This window comes from Schistocerca gregaria, chromosome 3 (genome assembly GCF_023897955.1).
Source record: "Schistocerca gregaria isolate iqSchGreg1 chromosome 3, iqSchGreg1.2, whole genome shotgun sequence".
NCBI classification, from domain to species: Eukaryota; Metazoa; Arthropoda; class Insecta; order Orthoptera; family Acrididae; genus Schistocerca; species Schistocerca gregaria.
In genome coordinates this window covers 444,923,941-444,943,529 of record NC_064922.1, presented here as the reverse complement: position 1 = coordinate 444,943,529, position 19,589 = coordinate 444,923,941, and the positions used below count along the sequence as shown (strand labels likewise).

The 19,589-nt window shown below is 43.2% G+C and overlaps 1 protein-coding gene across 1 annotated transcript in view; it reads right to left on the bottom strand.

Moving 5' to 3' along the window:
- LOC126355411 (uncharacterized) overlaps positions 1-19,589 on the bottom strand; it is a 2,054,872-nt gene that overhangs the window by 1,230,096 nt on the left and 805,187 nt on the right. The window contains exon 2 of the mRNA XM_050005714.1: positions 16,221-16,278. Within this exon, the coding sequence (XP_049861671.1) occupies positions 16,221-16,278 (58 nt within the window). The remainder of the gene's footprint in view (positions 1-16,220; positions 16,279-19,589) is intronic.

The window sequence follows — 19,589 nt, the reverse complement described above, 5'->3', positions numbered from 1 at the left end:
GAGCACCAGCGCAGCCCGCCTGCAAGCACCTGGGTCTCCTCTCGTGAGTTCAGTCTATACAGATACATATTTAAATTCTGAATACGGGTGGTTTTGCCAAAAAAGGGTGGTGGGAGGTTGGGGGGGGGGGTGGATTTTGCAGTCTCAGAAGGACCCTTTGGCATTTTATTCACAAAGGAGTCAATGTCTTATTCGCCCATGATCACATACTAGGTTGATGAAAATTACGAGCTCTGAAGAAGCACAAACAGCTTTAGCTCCTGCGGATCGCATTCAAATTTCGTCGAGTGATTTCAACGGTTCCTAGTTATTCCAAACTGTATCCAACAGCAAAAAGTGTCGTCGCTCTGATCACCAAACGGGTGCATTCAAGTCCGACGGGGATAGAGCGCCGCAGTGCCTTTAGGGCAGTGTCAAAGGTTGTGAGGAACCTCCTGCTCATCGCACTGTGAACTGTCTATTGCGAGTACGTAGTGTGTTGCAATGAACACCCCAGGGAAAGCATTCCTTCCATTAACGATCTTTATGCCACTCCCTTCGGTCTCTTCGTGACAATTATGAGCGTTGATGAGTCGAGAATATTAACTTCATGAAAAAGGCATGTGCTGTCAATGCAGAGGCAACAAAAGAAGAGATGAACTGTGGGTAAGGACGGTGTGACGACCTTCCTATCACGTGATGCGGCCACGGTGGCATTTGGCGGAATTGTGGGAAACTTTGGTGCCAATGTAGCGTCATTAACTCACTTTTCCCGTCACATGCACTCTAACGTGTGGCCTTTTGTTCACAAGGGTCAACATCTTGTGACAGAGATGTCACATGAACTTCTAACTTGTGGCCTTTTCTTCACACCTATCAACACCATGTGATTGAGGCGTTGCTGAGACCGAAGGCGAAGTCGCAAGGCGCTTTCGCAACATAGGACGTTTTGTAAGCAATTTCAAATTTAAGCGTCGAAATGGTTGGGAATTACGCAGTTTGCAAAAAGTGATCCTGTAATTCCTTTGCGTTGTGTAGGTCATTCTAACCTTGGATAACGCTCCATAGATCAACGTTACACTTCCTTCTAATATATTCTCTCGTTTACATTGTTCTACTTATAACTGGATGCACGATCTGATAAGCGGATTGGGCAATAGTTCTTGGTTGTTGTGTTTCAATCATAAACTATACACTAACTGTGCCAAGTTTCACGCCTTTATTACGATCACAAACTTTCATTTAACACGGACTCCTGATTTGGAGGATGAGTCATTTTAAAATATTTACTCATAAATGTAATTTTACGCAGTGTGTATCGATTCATTGCTCGTGAGTGATTTAAACGTATAACTCATGTTGTAGTAGATTCGAATGAGGTCGACGTCTCTTACATGTCAACGAATTAAATACCAAACTTGCTGTAAAGGTACACGTTCAAATCATTCGAAGTACTATCGGACTTAACATCTGAGGTCCTGTCACCTAGAATCGTTGTTGTGGTCTTCAGTACAGAGACTGGGTTGATTCAGCTCTCCATGCTACTCTATCCTTTGCAACCTTCTTCATCTCACACTAACTACAGCAACCTGCATCCTTCTGTATCTGCTTAGTGTATCCGTCCCTTGGGCTCCATATATGATTTTTACCTTCCACCCTGCCATCCAGTACTAAATTGGTGATCACTTGATGCCTAAGAAAATGTCCTACCAACCGATCCCTTCTTCTAGTCAAGTTGTGCCACAAATTTCTCGTCTTCCCAATTCTATTCAGTACCTGCTCATTAGTTATGTGATCTACCCATCTAATCTTTAGCATTCTTCTGCAGCACCACATTTCGACAGCTTCTATTCTCTTCTTGTCCAAACTACTTATCGTCCGTTTTCAACTTCCATACATGCCTACTCTTCATACAAATACTTTCATAAACGACCTCCTGACAATTAAATCTATACTCGATGTTAACAAATTTCTCTGCTTCAGAAACGCTTCCTTGCCATTTCCAGTCTACTTTTTATATCCTATCTGGCCATCATCAGTGATTTTGCTCCCCGAATAGCAAAACTCATTTAGTACTTTAATCATCTCATTTCCTAATCTAATTACCTCGTTTTGCTTTTGTTGATGTTCATCTTATATCCTCCTTTCGAGACACTGTACATTCCATTCAGCTGCTCTTCCAAGCCTTGGCTGTCTATGACAGAATTACAATTTCATCGGCGAACCTCAAAGTTTTTATTTCTTTTCCATGGATTTTAATACCTACTCGAATTTTTATTTTGTTTCCTTTACTTCTTGCTCATTATACAGATTGAATAACATCGAGTATAGGCTACAACGCTGTCTCACTCCCTTCCTTTCATGCCCCTCGACTCTTATAATCGCCATCTGGCTTCTGGGCAAGTTGTGAATAGCTTTCGCTCCCTGTATTTTACCCCTGTCACCTTCAGAATTTCAAAGAGAGTATTCCAGTCAACATTGTCAAAAGATTTCTCTATGTCTACAAATGCTAGAAACGTAGGTTTCCCTTTCCGTAATCTACCTTCTAAGATAAGTCGTAGGGTCAGTATTGCCTCACGTGTTCCAATATTTTGACGGAATCCCGTGGTCGACTTCTACGGGTTTTTCCATTCGTCTGTATAAAATTCGCATTAGTATTTTGCCGCATTGACTTTTTAAACTGGCAGTTCGGTAATTGTCACATCAGTCAACACCTGCTTTCAAACTTCCTGGCAGATTAAAACTGTGTGCCGGACCGAGACTCGAACTCGTCAAGTGCCTTCGCGGGCAAGTGCTCTACCAACAGGTTTAATCTGCCAAGAAGTTTCATATCAGCGCACACTGTGCTGTAGAGAGAAAATTTCATTCTAGATACATCCCCCAAGCTGTGGCTAAGCCATGTCTTTGCAATATCATTTCTTTCAAGAGTGTTAGTTCTGCAAGGTTCGCAGGAGTGCTTCTGTAATGTTTGGAAGGTAGGAGACGAGGTACTGGCAGAAGTAGAGCTGTGAGGACGGGGCGTGAGTCGTGCTTGGGTAGCTCAGTTGGTATAGTACCTGCCCGCGATAGCCAGGTCCCGAGTTCGAGTCTCGGTCCGGCACACAGTTTTAACCTGCGAGGAAGTTTCATTTCAGAGCACACTCCACTGTGGAGTGAATATTTCATTCTATAAACACCTGCTTTCTTTGTGATTGGAATTATTATATTCTTCTTTGTCTTCTGAAGTCTAGTCTTAGCACTACTTAAACTTAACCAACTTAATGAAATCACACAGCTATGCCCAAAGCAGGATTGGAACCAGCGACTGCAGCAGCACCACGGTTCCGGACTGAAGCGCATAGATCCGCTCGGCCGGCAAGGTATACGTAATTAAACACAAAAATCATTTCACATCGCCCATAATACAGCTCTCATGTGACACTGTGCAATCTGTTGGAAGGACAAGATGAATGATATACTGACAACAGTCACCACTGCTATCGCCATGTGCCTCGGATGTGCTCTTTTGCCGGCGGGGTTTAAATTATCACGTAATATGTCGTTTATCCTAAATATACAAGTATGCTCAGGAAAATGACAGGAAATTGAAGATATTATAGTCCAGGTATGACTAGTAAAATGTACGTCTGTGAATTTTCATAGAACGTCCTCTGCCGTTGTCATAGTACTATGTCACACTCGATTCTCAACGAGTCTTAAGCGTCCCACACAAGACCGACTGATGGCAGGGATCCGCCGCGTGGGCGAGTGATCCCTTAGTGAACCGCACGTATGTGAGCAAATCGCAGCGAACCGTCGCCGATCGCTTATAGCATGATAAATCCCAGGCAATCTGTTGGATCGCACATGCGATTCGTGCAAGCAATGTGGCTGCCTGGCTGGTTACCTGCAGTGTCTGCAATATAGCTGCAACTCAAAATATTATCAGACTGTCGATCCCATTCGACAACAAACAGAAAAAAGTATTTGCGACTGTGGAGATCTGACGCAATACTGATATTGAAGGTCGACGTCAGTTTCTAATGAAATGAAAATTTAATACCCGTTATACGACTACCATTACAGAACATTGATAAATATCAATCTGGGTACTTACTGTGTAACACTTACCCAGAACTGCACTCTGAAGAAACGACAGTTCGGTCATATTGGTACACTACGTGACTGATGTAGTACATGGTAAGATTGCAGGTAGTAGTGGTAGCATTGGCAGGGCAGTAAAAACGAATGAATGTGTGAGAGAGACTGGGAGCCAACGACTTCTATTTGTTTGTTTTGCACATAAGGGTAATTAGGACTGTACACTGTTCATTTATAGTATTTTGTATATTTTACATCCCTACAAAATTGCACTTTATAAGTCATATAAATTAGTTGCCTGCGTAGCTTCTGCGCTATTATATATCCAACGCCATTACTTTTGAAAGAAGTACGCTTTATATGCACTAACGTAAAAAGATCTATATACTTACTACTATTATCTTGTTCTCATTATTACATTCGTCATGATGATCAAAAGTAAGTTGTTCCTGTTATTATAGGTAAGTGAGAAAGTTGTTTATGAATAACAGAGACTTATTTTATGTAAGCTTCATGAAGTATTGAAGCTATGTCTGATACGTCTTGGTTTCACGTATCTTTTTAACTTTACCTTTTTGTTGAGGAAATTGGGTTTTGTATCACTATTATTTAATCTGTATTGCGTTTAAATTTTTATTTTGACAGCCCTCTCTATCACGTTAAGAATCAACAGTTTTCAAATCAATCTGAAATAAACATTGTGAATTTGGATTTTGAAGGAATTATTGTTTATTTTTAAGTAACGGTCTGGAGGATAACTACGAGTATGTAGAACAAAAATGTTCCATAGGGTGTGCAGAACGTTAGACAATCCTAGAGGAATTTAGACAGACACTGATCGAATAGGCAGAGAAAACGATGGAAATGAGGTAACGCCTGATAGATATGCAACACACTTACCTTACTAGTAACGAGGTTTGATCCTAAGTGACGCAACGCTACTGGAAAAACTTTGTGGTTTTGGCCGGCCAGAGTGGCGGTGCGGTTCTGACGTTCTAGGCGCTACAGTCTGTAACCGAGCGACCGCTACGGTGGCAGGTTCGAATCCTGCCTCGGGCATGGATGTGTGTGATGTCCTTGGGTTAGTTAGGTTTAATAGTTCTATGTTCTAGGCGACTGATTACCTCAGAAGTTATGTCGCATAGTGCTCAGAGCGATTTGAACCGTGGTTTTGTTTTACTTACGATAGGCTTCCGTTGCCTACGGTAGTTTTACAACGCTACACTCACCATTTACGTCAGTGTGTTTCTATTTGAGAAACCTGAAACGCAGCTATTCTAATTGTGTATGACGGTATACAGTCTTCCGGCCCCGCTTTGTTGCTGCAAGGAACTGGAATACTGCAGAGCCGGGCACCACGCCAACCTGACGCTCCTCCGATGCTGCCGACGCCCGCCGCCCACATTCCGCGGCCCAGAGCGGCCGAAGATGCCCGCCGCAGCTGCCTGGGCCTGGACCGACGCCTTCCTGCGGTCCTAATTTCCTGGCGGCGGCCGACGTGGGCGGCGTCGCAAGGAGGCGGCACGCGCCCCGGAAATGCGCCGCGCAGCCAATACCCAGCAGCAGGGCCCGGCGCCCTAACTTGATAAGGCGGCGCCGCCGGCCGTGACGAGCCGAGCCGCTACGCCACGCAGCACGGCTGCCTGGGCGGTCGCTCCCCTTTAACGGCTGCGCTGAGTGGGGGCCAATACCGCGCCACGTGGGCGTCATCTGTCAAACAGCAAGCTTTAAGCGACGTCGAGCGTTGTATTCGCTTCGCGTTGTTTTCGTGGTGACGCTTCGTCCACTCTTCATTTTACTCTACAGGCAGTAGAGCTGCGTTTCCAGTTCAGTATTTCAGGCACGTGACAGGAACTGAATAAACCCCGTCACTGCACAGTTCAACAACTGAACTACACTAACATAAAGTCTACTACTATTGTAATAAATGTGTGCATAAATTATCCTCTGTCAATGTCTCCAAAACAATTCATTTCAGCTCACTGACGAGCCATTATCAGATCAACCGATGGTGGCTAAGAGCCCCATCTGACAGCGCTTTTGTGTAGCAGTAACGCAGACTTGCAGCTACATCTTTGTTCCTGTAGCGCTGCGACTAACAAACAAGTCTAATGATGTAACCATGACAATAGGAGCGATTCAGTGAAAAAGTTACGACGATGTGCAATGAATGATGGCGATAAACACGAAATTAACGAATGAAAGTAATATGGGTCCGAAGATGGCTAGTCATATAGCTGAAAATACGTTTCAAACAGAGGAGTTTCAGCGATTTAACATAGGATTTTTAATCCATGTATTTAAAAAAAATGTAGTCCATCATCAAAGGAGGTGTATTACAAAACAGTCGTTCGACTTTTACTTGAGTATTGCTCATCAGTGTGGCATCCGTACCAGGTCGGGTTGACGAAGGAGATAGAGAAGATCCAAAGTAGAGCGGCGCATTTCGTCACAGGGTTATTTGATAAGGGTGACAGCGATACGGAGATGTTTAGCAAACTAAAGTGGCAGACTCTGCAAGAAAGGCGATCTGCATCGCGGTGTAGCTTGCTGTCCAGGTTTTTCGAAAGGGTGCGTTTCTGGATGAGGTATCGAATATATTGGTTCCCCCTACTTGTACCTCCCGAGCAGATCACGAATGTAAAATTAGAGAGATTCGAAGGCGCGCGGAGGCTTTCCGGCAGTCGTTCTTCCCGCGAACCATACGCGACTGGAAAAGGAAAGGAAGGTAATGACAGTGGCACGTAAAGTGCCCTCCACCACACACCGTTGGGTGGCTTGCGGAGTATAAATGTAGATATAGATGTATGTTCCTGTTTGACAGTGTCACGTAACAACGTATTATTGTTGTATATCTGCATCTACGTCTACATCTTCATGGTTACTTTGAAATTCACAAATCAAATGCAGAGGATCCTTGGAACCACCTTCAGTTTATTTTTTCCCGTTCCTATCTCCAACAGCACGTGGGGAACAGGAACACCTAAATCTGAGGTATCACATCCATAGCACTCTCTCCCCTATTTCTCCATTATACAAGACGAACTGCCCTAATTTGAACTATCCTCTGTTAACGGAATCTAAAGCGGGTATCACACATCGCAGAAACTTTCCAGACGAGGAGATACAAGCCTATTGTATACAGTCTCTTTAGCAGACTTGTTGAATTTTTTTTTTAGCCAGCAAATCGCAGTAATTGTTTCACTTTTTCACAACGTAGTCCATGTGATCGTTCCCGTAGAAGTTATTAGTAACTGTAATCGACTCTTTCATAATATGAATGTGGCAGGGGTAAATTAGAGGGAGCGAAAGGTTATTTACAATTTGTACAGGAACGAGATGGCAATTATAAGAGTCGAAGGACATGAAAGGGAAGCTGTGACTGGGAAGGGAGTGAGACAGGATTGTAGCCTCTCCCCGATGTTATTCAATCTGTATATTGAGCAAGCAGTAAAGGAAACAAAAGAAAAATTCGGAGTAGGTATTAAAGTCCATGGAGCAGAAATAAAAACGTTGAGGTTTGCCGATGACATTGTAATTCTGTCATAGACAGCAAAGGACTTGGAAGAGCAGTGAACGGAATGGACAGTGTCTTGAAAGGAGGATGTAAGATGAACATCAACAAAAGCAAAACGAGGATAATAGAATGTAGTCGAGTAAACTCGGGTGATGCTGAGGGAATTAGATTAGGAAATGAGACACTTAAAGTAGTAAAGGAGTTTGGCTATTTGGGGAGCAAAATAACTGATGATGGTCGAAGCAGAGAGGATGTAAAATGTAGACTGGTAATGGCAAGGAAAGCGTTTCTGAGAAGACAAATTTGTTAACATCGAGTAGAAGTTTAAGTGTCAGGAAATCGTTTCTGAAAGTCTTTGTATGGAGGGTAGCCATATATGGAAGTGAAACATGGAAGATAAATAGTTTGGACAAGAAGAGAATAGAAGCTTTTGAAATGTGGTGCTACAGTAGAATGCTAAAGATTAGATGGGTAGATCACATACCTAATCAGGAGGTACTGGATAGAATTGGAGAGAAGAGGAATTTGTGGCCCAACTTGACTAGGAGGAGGGATCGGTGGTAGGACATGTTCTGAGGCACCAAGAGATGAATACACTAAGCAGATTTAGAAGGATGCAGACTGCAGTAGGTACTGGGAGATGAAGAAGCTCCCACAGGATAGAGTAGCATGGATAGCTGTATCAAAGATGTCTCAGGACTGAAGACCACAACAACAACAATCGTTGCGTATCTAATTGACATCACAGCCTTTAAGTTTGTGTGATCTAAATTTAGCTGATTCCTTTTCCTACCCATGTTTAAAATCTCACCTTTTTTTATTATTTACAGTCCATTAACGCATTTAGCACTACACAGATGTATTCTTCACATCATTTTGCAAATGAATTTGAGCGTTTCACAACTTCACAAGTCGTTAAACGACAGTGTCATGTACAAACAGTGGAAGAAGGCTTATCCCATTGTTCTCTATGTCGCTTATATAGATCAAATCCAGCATTGAGCGTACAACTTTCTTGGACAACGCCATATTTTACTTCGGTTTTACTAGATGATTTTTGGTCAGTTACCACGAACTGGGACATTTCAGACAGGAATTCACGAACCCAGTCGCACAACTCTGTACGCGCAAAATTTGATTGGAAGTAGCTTATGGGAAGCTATGGAAATCTAAATATTGCATCAATTTGACATCCCCTCTACCTATCAGTTCATGAGAATAATGAACTAGTAGTTTTTAAAAAGAACAACATTTTCTCAATACATGTTCGTTATTTGTAAATAAATCGTTTTGTTCGAGGTAATGTATGATGTTTTGACTCAATACATGTTCCAAAATCCTTCTGCACACTTTCCAAGTGTTTCATTTCGCAAATGTGTGAGGCGCAGCACCTCAGACACGAAATACAACACCTGGAATGTGTTCTGAGGAGCATTAGAATTATAAAAGAACCAAAGTCTCGACGAAGTAAGAAATCAGAGAAAGGAATGTATGGTACGGCCTTTCTGCTATACATTCTCAGAGTGATGGACTGAATCTGTCGTATACTGCGCAAACACGGCGTAAAGACTATTTTCAAAACGACAAAAAAGACCAAAGAGTGTCTTAGATCGACAATGGAGAAAAGGGACCCACTTGCGAAGACGGGAATACACCGCATACTATGCACATACGGAAAAATTCATGTCGAAAGGACTGGACGATCATTCTACACCAGAACCCAAAAAGAACATAAGCGGCATTGCAGGTTGGGGCAGGTGGAGAAATCGGTACTGGCAGAGCATGCGCTAAGTGAGACCGGCCACGTAATAAAATTCACTGGCACGTAAGTTTTGGCTGTAGAGAGCACTATCACACTAGCTTGTTCAGAGAAGTTGCAGAAATACAAAAACGCGTTAATAGCTTCAACAAGAAAGAAGAAGGCCTTTAGGTAAACGGATCCTGGCTACCCGTGCTGCAGCTAACGACCGTAGCAGGTACCAAGAGGAGAACCGCATCGGAAATGACAGCGGTGAAGCCCTTGGATGTTGGCGCGCCAGGTACATACAGTCTGCGGCCTCCAGCTCGGCTCCAGTTCACCACCGGCTGTGGTGAGTGAAGATTTAACAACAAAAGCCACTCGTGCTGCAAAACGTCAGTGAAATCATCAGACGAACGTTGGCTGGAGAACCCGAAAACGAAGCCAAATTGCAGTTTATCATAGATGGAAGTATTTGATGTTGCCAAAAAACTAGCACGTAGATCGCAGAGGACCTACGAGAACCAAATTTTGGATATTTAGCGATAAGGAAGTCGACATCATAGCTCGAATTACTTTGCCATTAATTACATCCAGTTGAAGAAAGCTGGGAGAAAGTGAAAGAGTCTTCTCACGAAGCTGCATATGCAGTTCTTGGTACAACACAACGAGGACGACGGAGGATTGACAGAGATGCGTGGTTCAGGAATGACACCGTCAAAGACGCGGTACACCCAAGGAAACGATTGTATCATGAGTTTCCTGCCGATAAAACAGCCGAGCGATGGAATGCGTACAGAACGACCCGAAGAGATGCAAAACAGGATAAAGCTGCAACCAGGTCCACACGTTATGCTGATCTATACGCAAATCTTGACACACGTGAAGGATAGCGGCACATAAATCGACTTGCTAAAACAAGACATCGCAATTCAGAAGACGTTTTTCGGTTCTACGGAGTAAATGATGAGACGGGTAATCTGCTAATTGACTGGGAAAAGGCCAGAGAACGACGGCGCAGCTACTTCAAGAAGAACTCAACAGAAGAGTTCTCCCATCCTCCAATGATGCTATTGAAGGGCCCGTAAGAGAAATTACAGTCGAAGAAGTCAAGACAACTTTGAGGAAAGTGATGCCTGTGAGAGCCACCGGCCTAGATAACCTTTCACCACAGTTATGTTGTTTCCATCATTGGAAGGCAGTCGAATGGTTAACGGAACTCTTCAACAAGATCATTGGCTAGGGACAAACACCAACTGATTGGCAGCAGAGCATTACCGTGCCTAAATTTAAGAGAAAGAGGAACCCCAACGAGTGCAACAAATACCGTCCCATTCGACGTCTCTGCCATGCCATGAAAATTTTTGAGCATGTTCTGGACCAAAGGATCCGTGAGATCACACAGATTTCGAGGAACCAAACTGGATTTGTGAAAACTGCGGCAAAACTGATGCGATTCATGCTGCATGACTCTTAGTCGAGAAACATCACGAGAAAGCCAATCCACTGCATCTAGCATTCCTGGACCTCGAAAAGGCCTTCAATCGGGTGCCACACAGTCTCATCCGGCTAGCACTTGGAAAGCATGATGTGCCGGAACAGCTTATTAACTGGGTGCAGTTACTTTATGCACAGCCGAGAAGCTTTGTCAGTAAAACTTCAGGACTATCCAAGGACTGTCCCATCACAGTCGGCGTCCATCAAGGTTCTGCATTATCACCACTTCTGTTCATTCTCGTAATGGACACCTTGACAGCTGATCTGCACCGGTCATTATTATGGACCCTACTTTAAGCTGAAGACGTGGTGCTGGCAGCAGAAAACAAGCTTGATCTGCAGAACCTGACAGAAGAATGGAGTGACCCGTTGGCGCAAAATTATTTGCGCCTTAATTTGAAGACAACCGAGTACATAACATCAGACAGACATGAAATGGTAACCATCACGATTAATGGAGAAGATCTGACTCGTATGAGTAAGCTTAAGTGCCTTGCTTCCACGATCACCGTTGACGGCCGACTCACAGAAGAGGTCAACACCAGATATCAGACAGCCTGGATGAAGTGGCGAACAACAACCAGAGTCACTTGCGACAGCAGGAAGAAAGATAACTTAAAGTCTAAAATCTGTCACACTGTCATCCGACCAGTCGCCTAGTTTGCCTGTGAGTGCTGGACGACTACAGTTGAGAGAGAACGCCGCCTAAGTGTAATGGAAACGAAGATGCTAAGGTGGAGAGTTGGCCTCACTAAGTTAGATCACATTTTAATGACAGCATTAGGAAAGAGTTTGGTTTTACACCGATCTAAGACAAGATGCTTGCGAGTCGTCTTCGATAGTTTGGGCATATTTTACGGGCTGGTGATGACACTATTGCCAAGGCAGGTTACATGATTGAAGTTGTGTGCAGTAGCCCAAAGGACGACCAAAGCAACGTTGGGCTGATACAATTCATAAAGACCTTAAATGCGTGCACATCCACCAAGATGCAGCTCGTGACGGAGCGAAATGGAGGCAAAAGAGCCATGTAGTGGACCGACAGGCACGCGGGGCAAACGCTGAAGGAAGGGAGGAGGAAGAATTTGAACCCTTCTTCTGCTGAAAGGAATATCAGTTTCTCAACCACTACGCCGTATATTAAGCAGACAAAATCCTAAAATATCGTGAGTCAGATACACATTTCCTCCATATTTTGTATATGCTAACAGTTCGCTCCCTTCTGCAAACATTTATTCGCCTCAGACAATTTTGTCCACCTTTTAGGTGTCGTTGATTTAGTGAAGGTAGCAATACGGCTAGTTCTCTGTGGCGCTGTTTATAAACGTGCCTACTGCAAACTAACATATAATTCTTGTATATTGGAAGCGACGTGATCGAGCAATTTAGGCACACTCTTCTGTCATCTGATATAATGTACAACCGCCAGTATTCTTCTTTTTCTTCTTCTTCTTTTTCTTCTTATTATTATTAGACGGACTGGGTTGCAATGATAAGCCCTTTAGATCCACGTTTTGTATAACCTTTACGGAAAATTTCGAGCATTTTTTCCATGAGACGGCTCCATTAAAGTCAAATTCGTTCTTCTGACACGATGAAGTCACGTTCGCGATTTACCTCTACGGTCGTTAAAATCTTGTCAAGCTCCGGAACATCTCAACAGCATTACCACTGCTATGCAGTTCACTATGTAAGTTTAAAAAGACGATGTATGGCCGTTAATTAACATCTTTGTCCACCCAGTCGAAATGGATGCCTTGGCCGTAGCGTCTACAGAGAACATGCGTACTCCGATATGTGCTTGCACGCCATCATCAATCATCACCCGGCACACAAAATCACAGTGTGACAAACATTGGTACACGATGCAAATACACTTAAGAGCCAAAGAAACACACTTGCTTTTTATCGTGTAGGGCCCAGCTATCACGCAGAAGAGTCGCAACAGAAAATGTCTTAGAATGGTATTATTTCTAAGTGCTGGAGTGAATTGAGGCAGTGAATCCTGCAGGACTGTCCATAAATCTGTCAGAGTACGAAGGGGTAGAGCTCACTTTCTAAGAGCACGTTGCAAGGCATCCCAGATATGCTCAGTAGCGTTCTTGTCTGGGGTGTATGGTGGACAGCACAGCAAAAGGGTTTAAACTCAGAAGAGTGCTCCTGGAGCCCCTCCATAGTGGGGTGTCGCATTGTCATGTTGGAATTGCCCGTGCCCGTCGGATTGCAGAATGAATATGAAAGGAGGCAGGTGATCAGACAGGATGTTTACATGCGTGTCACCAGTCACTAGACGTATCAGGGGTCCCATGTAATTACAACTGCAAACATCACGCACCATTTAAGTCCCCTGCAGGGTCCATGGATTCATGACGTTGTCCTCATACGTATTCATGTCCATCCGCTCGATACAATTTGAAACGACACTCGTCCGACCGGGCTACATGTTTCCAGTCATCAACAGTCCACTGTCGGTGTTGACGGATCCGGATGAGGGGGAAAGCTTTGTCTTCTGCAGTCATCAAGGATAAACGACGTGGCCTTTATCTCCGATAACCCATTTCGATGATGATTATTTGAATGGTTCGTACGCTGATGGTGCAGCATTGAAATTTGCAGCAATTTGCGGAAGGGTGACACTTCTGTAACATTGAACGATTCGTTTGAGTTGTCGTTGGTCCCGACCTTGAAGGATCTTTTTCCTGCCACAGCAGTTTCTGACATTTGATGTTTTGCCGGATTCCTAATATTCACGGTAACTCGAGAATTGGTCGTACGGGAAAATACCTTCATCGCTACCTCGGATTGCTGTGTCCCATTGCTCGTGCTCCGACTATAACACCACGTTCGAGGTAACTTAAATCTTGATAACTTGCCATTGTAGCTGCAGTAACCAAACTAACAACTGCGCCAGACACTTGTTGTCTTATACCGGTGCTGCCGGCCGCAGCGCCGCATTCTACCTGTTTACATATCTCTGTGTTTGAATACGGATGAGTGCACCAGTTTCTTTGGCGCTTCAGTGTGACGAAGAGGAGGATGTTAAAGTTTCTTTGTTGATGGTTTTTGGTACTGTGTCAAGTAAGCTAAGCCACCTGGTTGAAAGACACAAATCAAACCATTATTCTGACCTCCGTCATAAACGACAGTTATTGAGACATGGGAACATTTGACACGTCTCATGCAATCTGTATTCTACAAGATGCCTCACAAATGTAGCCAATCTTATGTCGAACAAACAGTGCGCACTGCGTAAGAACGCAAAACAATTGAGAGATGTAATTGCCAGTGTCACAATCTAAATATTGCTTTAGCTATACTCTAGAATACGCTCTTGGGATTAAATCTGAATAAACATCTGTCCCGGCTCGTACAAACTACTGCTAAGATTGTGTAAATAAGAAGGATACACAAATAAATGTCACTGACAACGCCCTTAATAGAGACGGCGGCCTGCAGCTCATTGGAGTGTGACATCTAGCGATAGTGAGGTTGGTACGAGTGCAGAAAACACGGAGTCAACGTATGTTCATATATGGCGTAGCCTTGAGCACCAGTGAGATCACAGCCGGTACGTATAGTACATAAAGTGTACCAAAAGCCCATAAGTAATCACTGCACCTGGAGACAGCCACAGAGTACTTGGTCGAAAGGTACATCCGCGTTTACCTCTACACAAGTACTCTTCGTTTCGCATTTACGTGATTGGCACAGTTTGTGGCACTTACATCTTTGGGAGCCCAGAGAACATTTACGACGACGAGAGAATGTAGTCTTAGAATAACATGTCTTTCCATCTGATGTCGTTGCGACTGGTTTGGTGTCGGATTCGACGTTTATTTATTCATGCAGTCACAATTTGGCTTCATGGTAGTGAGCAAAGAGCAGACTTTCTTTTCCAAGGGATACAGCAATTCGTAAAGGACAAAACATTTGATCTTCGTCAGTCAACAATGACGCTCAACTGTGGAACTAGGAGAGAGCCAGTTCGTTTGTAATTGCAAAACAGGAATGCGTTCACTAAAATTTCATATCAATGCTCCAGATCATTGTTTGGTAAGTGAAAAAATATGGTTGTCATCCCAAGTTTAAGTACGTACGTTTTTGTTGAGTGTCACTCTGCACTTTTCGAACTGTTGCGCATAATAGATCGATCACCAGTCGTCGTGTATTACTCCTCTTATTGAGAATGAGAAATGGTCTAAAGGACGTCATTGTGCTGTCGTGGTGACATGACTGATCGGTACATTCAAACTGTCTATGCAACACAGCCCACATCAAAATATTATTTGTTTTTAATGCCCGATTTCAGCCACCATAGGCTTTCTTTAGATCTGGTTATGTAAAAACACTTCTCGACAAGTACTGCACGTCGTCATTTACGAGAACAAGTTTCTGCGCCGAGTTGTGATCTAGTGTGTATTACGATTACAGAAATCTCGGGCCACCAATCAGCTGCAAGATTAATTTTCTGTTATTTAGGAAGGCCAATGATCTCTCTACTTCGTAATGTTTTCGGAAGAGTGGCTTCTAATAATCAGAAGAGTGTGGCCATTGTTTGGAGAATAAATCCAATGACGAAACGAAGAAATGTAAGCATATAACGCCCCATCTTCTGTATCGTTACATAAGGAAAAGTAATTTCCTTGGAGAGTTGTAGCACAGGACTTTGACTGTGGAGTTTGGAAGCCCATACCACGACATTCGTTTTAAAGGAAATCTTCTACAACATGAATGTCTTTCTAAGCTTAATCCTTTAAATGTGATGCATCTACATTCACAGAGACGGCGGTTTGTTCGTAGTTTTCCCACAAAATCAAACACGATTATGGCGTAACATTGTTTCAAAAACTTCCGTCCAGTGTGCGTGATATTTGGGATAATAGGTAGACTATCAGACTTCTACGCTCTCTGTGTATTTCTGTGTAAGTCGTCATTCTGTTTAACACCTCCTCTGTAACCACTAAACGTCATCCATCCGACAGCCAATAGAATTTTCCGTTAGTTAGTTTACAAAAGTGCCAAAAGAGTTATAGGGGTAGAGCAAGTATTTTATGCTAGTACGGTAAAACTGCCCTGAAACTGAAGGTCGGTTTGCCTACCCTCATTTTCTACAACGTTTGACCCAAGTACCTCACTAAGCACTTAACTAGAACCAACGAGGAAATACTCATGCGGTTACAGAAGGGCTTAGAGTTAAACGTAGACTCCGAACACGATGAAACTTATCAGTCTTCGCTAAAACAAATATGTGACACAAATCAGAAGCGCAGGTCACAGAAAAAAGTATTCGAAGAGCTGACGAATCTGCCAGACGCTTTCGGATTGGTGATCTGATGTCCATTAAGACATATGTTATTACAGGAAGTGTGACAATGAGCTGATACACTTTTTGGCAGAAGTGCGACTTACCTCGCAACTACAGGGTCCTTATGAAGGCTGAAGACCAGTACTTCTTTCACTTTGGTTTCTGTGAAAGAGAAGCAAGAATGAGTGATGAACAGTGAAAATTTTCCAAAAAGCGCGGCTTCTAAATGTAAATCGACATCTACATACATCAAAAGAAGTTTTTCATCTCTTCAGTTACGAGAGTTCGGAACCTGTACAGAAAACTGGAATAGAGGTCAACATAAACATAATTCCCATCCTTTTCATTGCTCATGAAAACCACACATTTCATGTTGTACCACCATGCAGCGACACCTTCAGAGATGGTGGTCAAGAATGCTGTACACACCGGTACTTTTAATACACAGTAGCACGTCGTCTTGCATTGATGCAAACCTGAGTTCGTCGCGGTATACTATCCACAAGTTCAGCAAGGGACTGTAGGTCTAGATTGTCCCATTTCTCAGGTCGCCCATAAATAGCCCTTTTCAATCTCTCCCAGGCATGGTCGATAGGGTTAATGTGTGAAGAACATGCTGGCCGCTCTAGCCGAGCGATGTCGTTATCCTGTAGGAAGTCATTCACAAGATGTGCACGATAGGCGCGTCCGTGAAGAAGAATGACTCTCCAATATGCTGCCGATATGGTTGCACTATCGGTGGGATGATGGCATTCACGTATCGTACAGCCAATACGGCGACCTTCATGTCTACCAGTGGCGTACGTCGTGCCACATGATGCTACCCCAAAACAACAGGAAACCTCCACCTTGCTGCAATCGTTGGTCAGTGTATCTAAGGCGTTCAGCCTGACCGGGTTGCCTCCAAATACGTCTCCGACGATTGTCTGGTTGAAAGCATATGCGACGCTCATCGATAAAGAGAACGCGGTCCATTCGGCGTGTTGTTGCGGCCATCTGTACCGCTCTGCTTGGTGTCGTAATGGCGAAGATCGACGTCGTGAGTGAAGTTGCGCATCATGCAGCCTATTGCGCAAAGTTTGAGTCGTAACCCTACGACCTGAGGCTACACTAAAAGCATTATTGAAAATGAGGGCGTTGCAGTCAGGATTCCTCTGAGCCATAATCCGTAGATAGCGGTCATCCATTGCAGTAGTAGCTTGTGGGCGGTCTGAGCGCGGCATGTCATTGATATTTCATGTCCCTCTTTATCTCCTCCATGTCCGAACAACATCGCTTTGGTTCAAATGGTTTAAATGGCTCTGAGCACTATGGGACTCAACTGCTGTAGTCATCAGTCCCCTAGAACTTAGAACTACTTAAACCTAACTAACCGAAGGACATTACCAACATCCATGTCCGAGGCAGGATTCGAACCTGCGATCGTAGCAGTCGAACGGTTCCGGATTGCGCGCCTAGAACCTCGAGACCACCGCGTCCGGCGACATCGCTTTGATTCTCTCCAAGACGCCTGGACACTTGCCTTGTTGAGAACCCTTCCTGTCACAAAGTAACAATGCGGACTCGATCGAACTGCGGTATTGACTGGCTAGGCATGTCGACCTATAGACAACACGAGTCGTGTACCTCATTCCTGGTGGAAGGACGGAACTGAGCGGCTGTCGGACCCCATCAGTCTAATAGGCACTGCTCATGCATGGTTGTTTACATCTTTGGGCGGTTTTAGTGATAACTCTGAATGGTCAAAGGAACTATCTCTGTGATACAATGTTCAAAGTCAACGTCTATCTTCAGGAGTTCTGGAGACCGGGGTGATACAAAACTTTTTTTTTCTGTGTATATATTCATACTCTACATACCACTCTGTAGTGCACAGGGCAGAGTACTTCCCATATTGCTACACATTAGAGTTTCTACACATTCCATTTCGATATATGAGAGGGAAGAATAGCTGTTGTAAAGCTTCCGAGTGCACAATAGTTGGACTAATTTGACGTCGAACAAGCTAAGAGTAAATGTTCAAAAATTCAATGTCGGTCACCTGTGGGTCTACGATACCTGTGGAAATTTTATGTACACGTTCAGTATCTCCTGTTGATCCTGTTGAATGGGTCCTACAATGGGACGTAAGTGTTCTTTTTAAGCAATTTGTTTGTAGTCTGACTACTTTTTGCCGGAAGAATGACAACCAACACATCCTATGTGGCCATTTCTATCTATAACCCATAAATAGCTACCCCCAATAATTAGAAACAGATCTGTGACTCATAATCTTGTAATCATAGAAACAACTTTTTTGGATTTTCTGTCGTGCGGTAGCGTTCTCGCTTCCCACGCCTGGGTACCCAGGTTTGATTCCCGGCGGGGTCTGGGATTTTCTCTGCCTCGTGATGGCTGGGTGTTGTGTGATGTCCTTAGGTAAGTTAGGTTTAAGTAGTTTTAAGTTCTAGGGGACTGATGACCATAGATGTTAAGGCCCATAGTGCTCAGAGCTATTTGAACCATTTTGGATTTTCTGAAAGGCACATTTTACATGTCTGAAGATTTCTGTCAAGCTGACGATCTCTGCATGCTTTGGCATATTATTTCGATCTGACAGGATATCTGTACAGATATTTTTCATTTAGTGATAGATAACTGAATGATTTGCAGTAAGTCTTCCAATTCATTAATAAACACTAGTGAATTCACTCTCCTGATGTATGTCTGAAGCATACGCACAACATGTGATACACTCATATCATACAATTACTTTAAAGAATTGATATCACAATACAATCGAAAAGTCTGCTCAGAAAAATACTCTGCGTCAGGCGACAAAAATATAGAGCGGTTATTCAAACTGTTTTGCATTTTTCAATGTGGAACACGAAAGTTAAGATACGATATTTCATAAACGGAACTATCATAAAAATTAGTTTTATTTGAATAAAAATTTATGATGCACAATTATTATCGATGAACTCTACTGGTATATAAAATGCTAAATAATAAGTAATTAATGAACGTTTTGTAAAAATATTTATTAAAAATTCTTTGAATTTGATCTCATGTTCAACTGCAATATTACGGTAGAATTGAGAATTCCTTTGGAAATATGTGATATTTAATGGAAAGAAACAATTAATTCGTGTCCACACGACAGAATTCTTCAAGAGCAACTTTTGGGAGCTGTGATGGAGACTTCCATCATAGTGTCCATTCACACAAGGATGTTGCTGACACACTAAGGCCCCCAGCGCAGGTATTACATTTTCTTCAGTTATTTAAGTATTTTCAGCTTCTTTATCCACATTACAATTTCTTAAGTTTGCCGAGAATTAGACTAAGGATGTGTAGGATAACGAGAAGGGACGGATTAACTTTTTAATGGTGATGCTAAAAATTTCTCGAAAATACATTCTTACGATAACGGCTTGGAACTGCACTTTCTATACTGTCGTTACAGTGATTACAACTGCGTATCGTAAAAT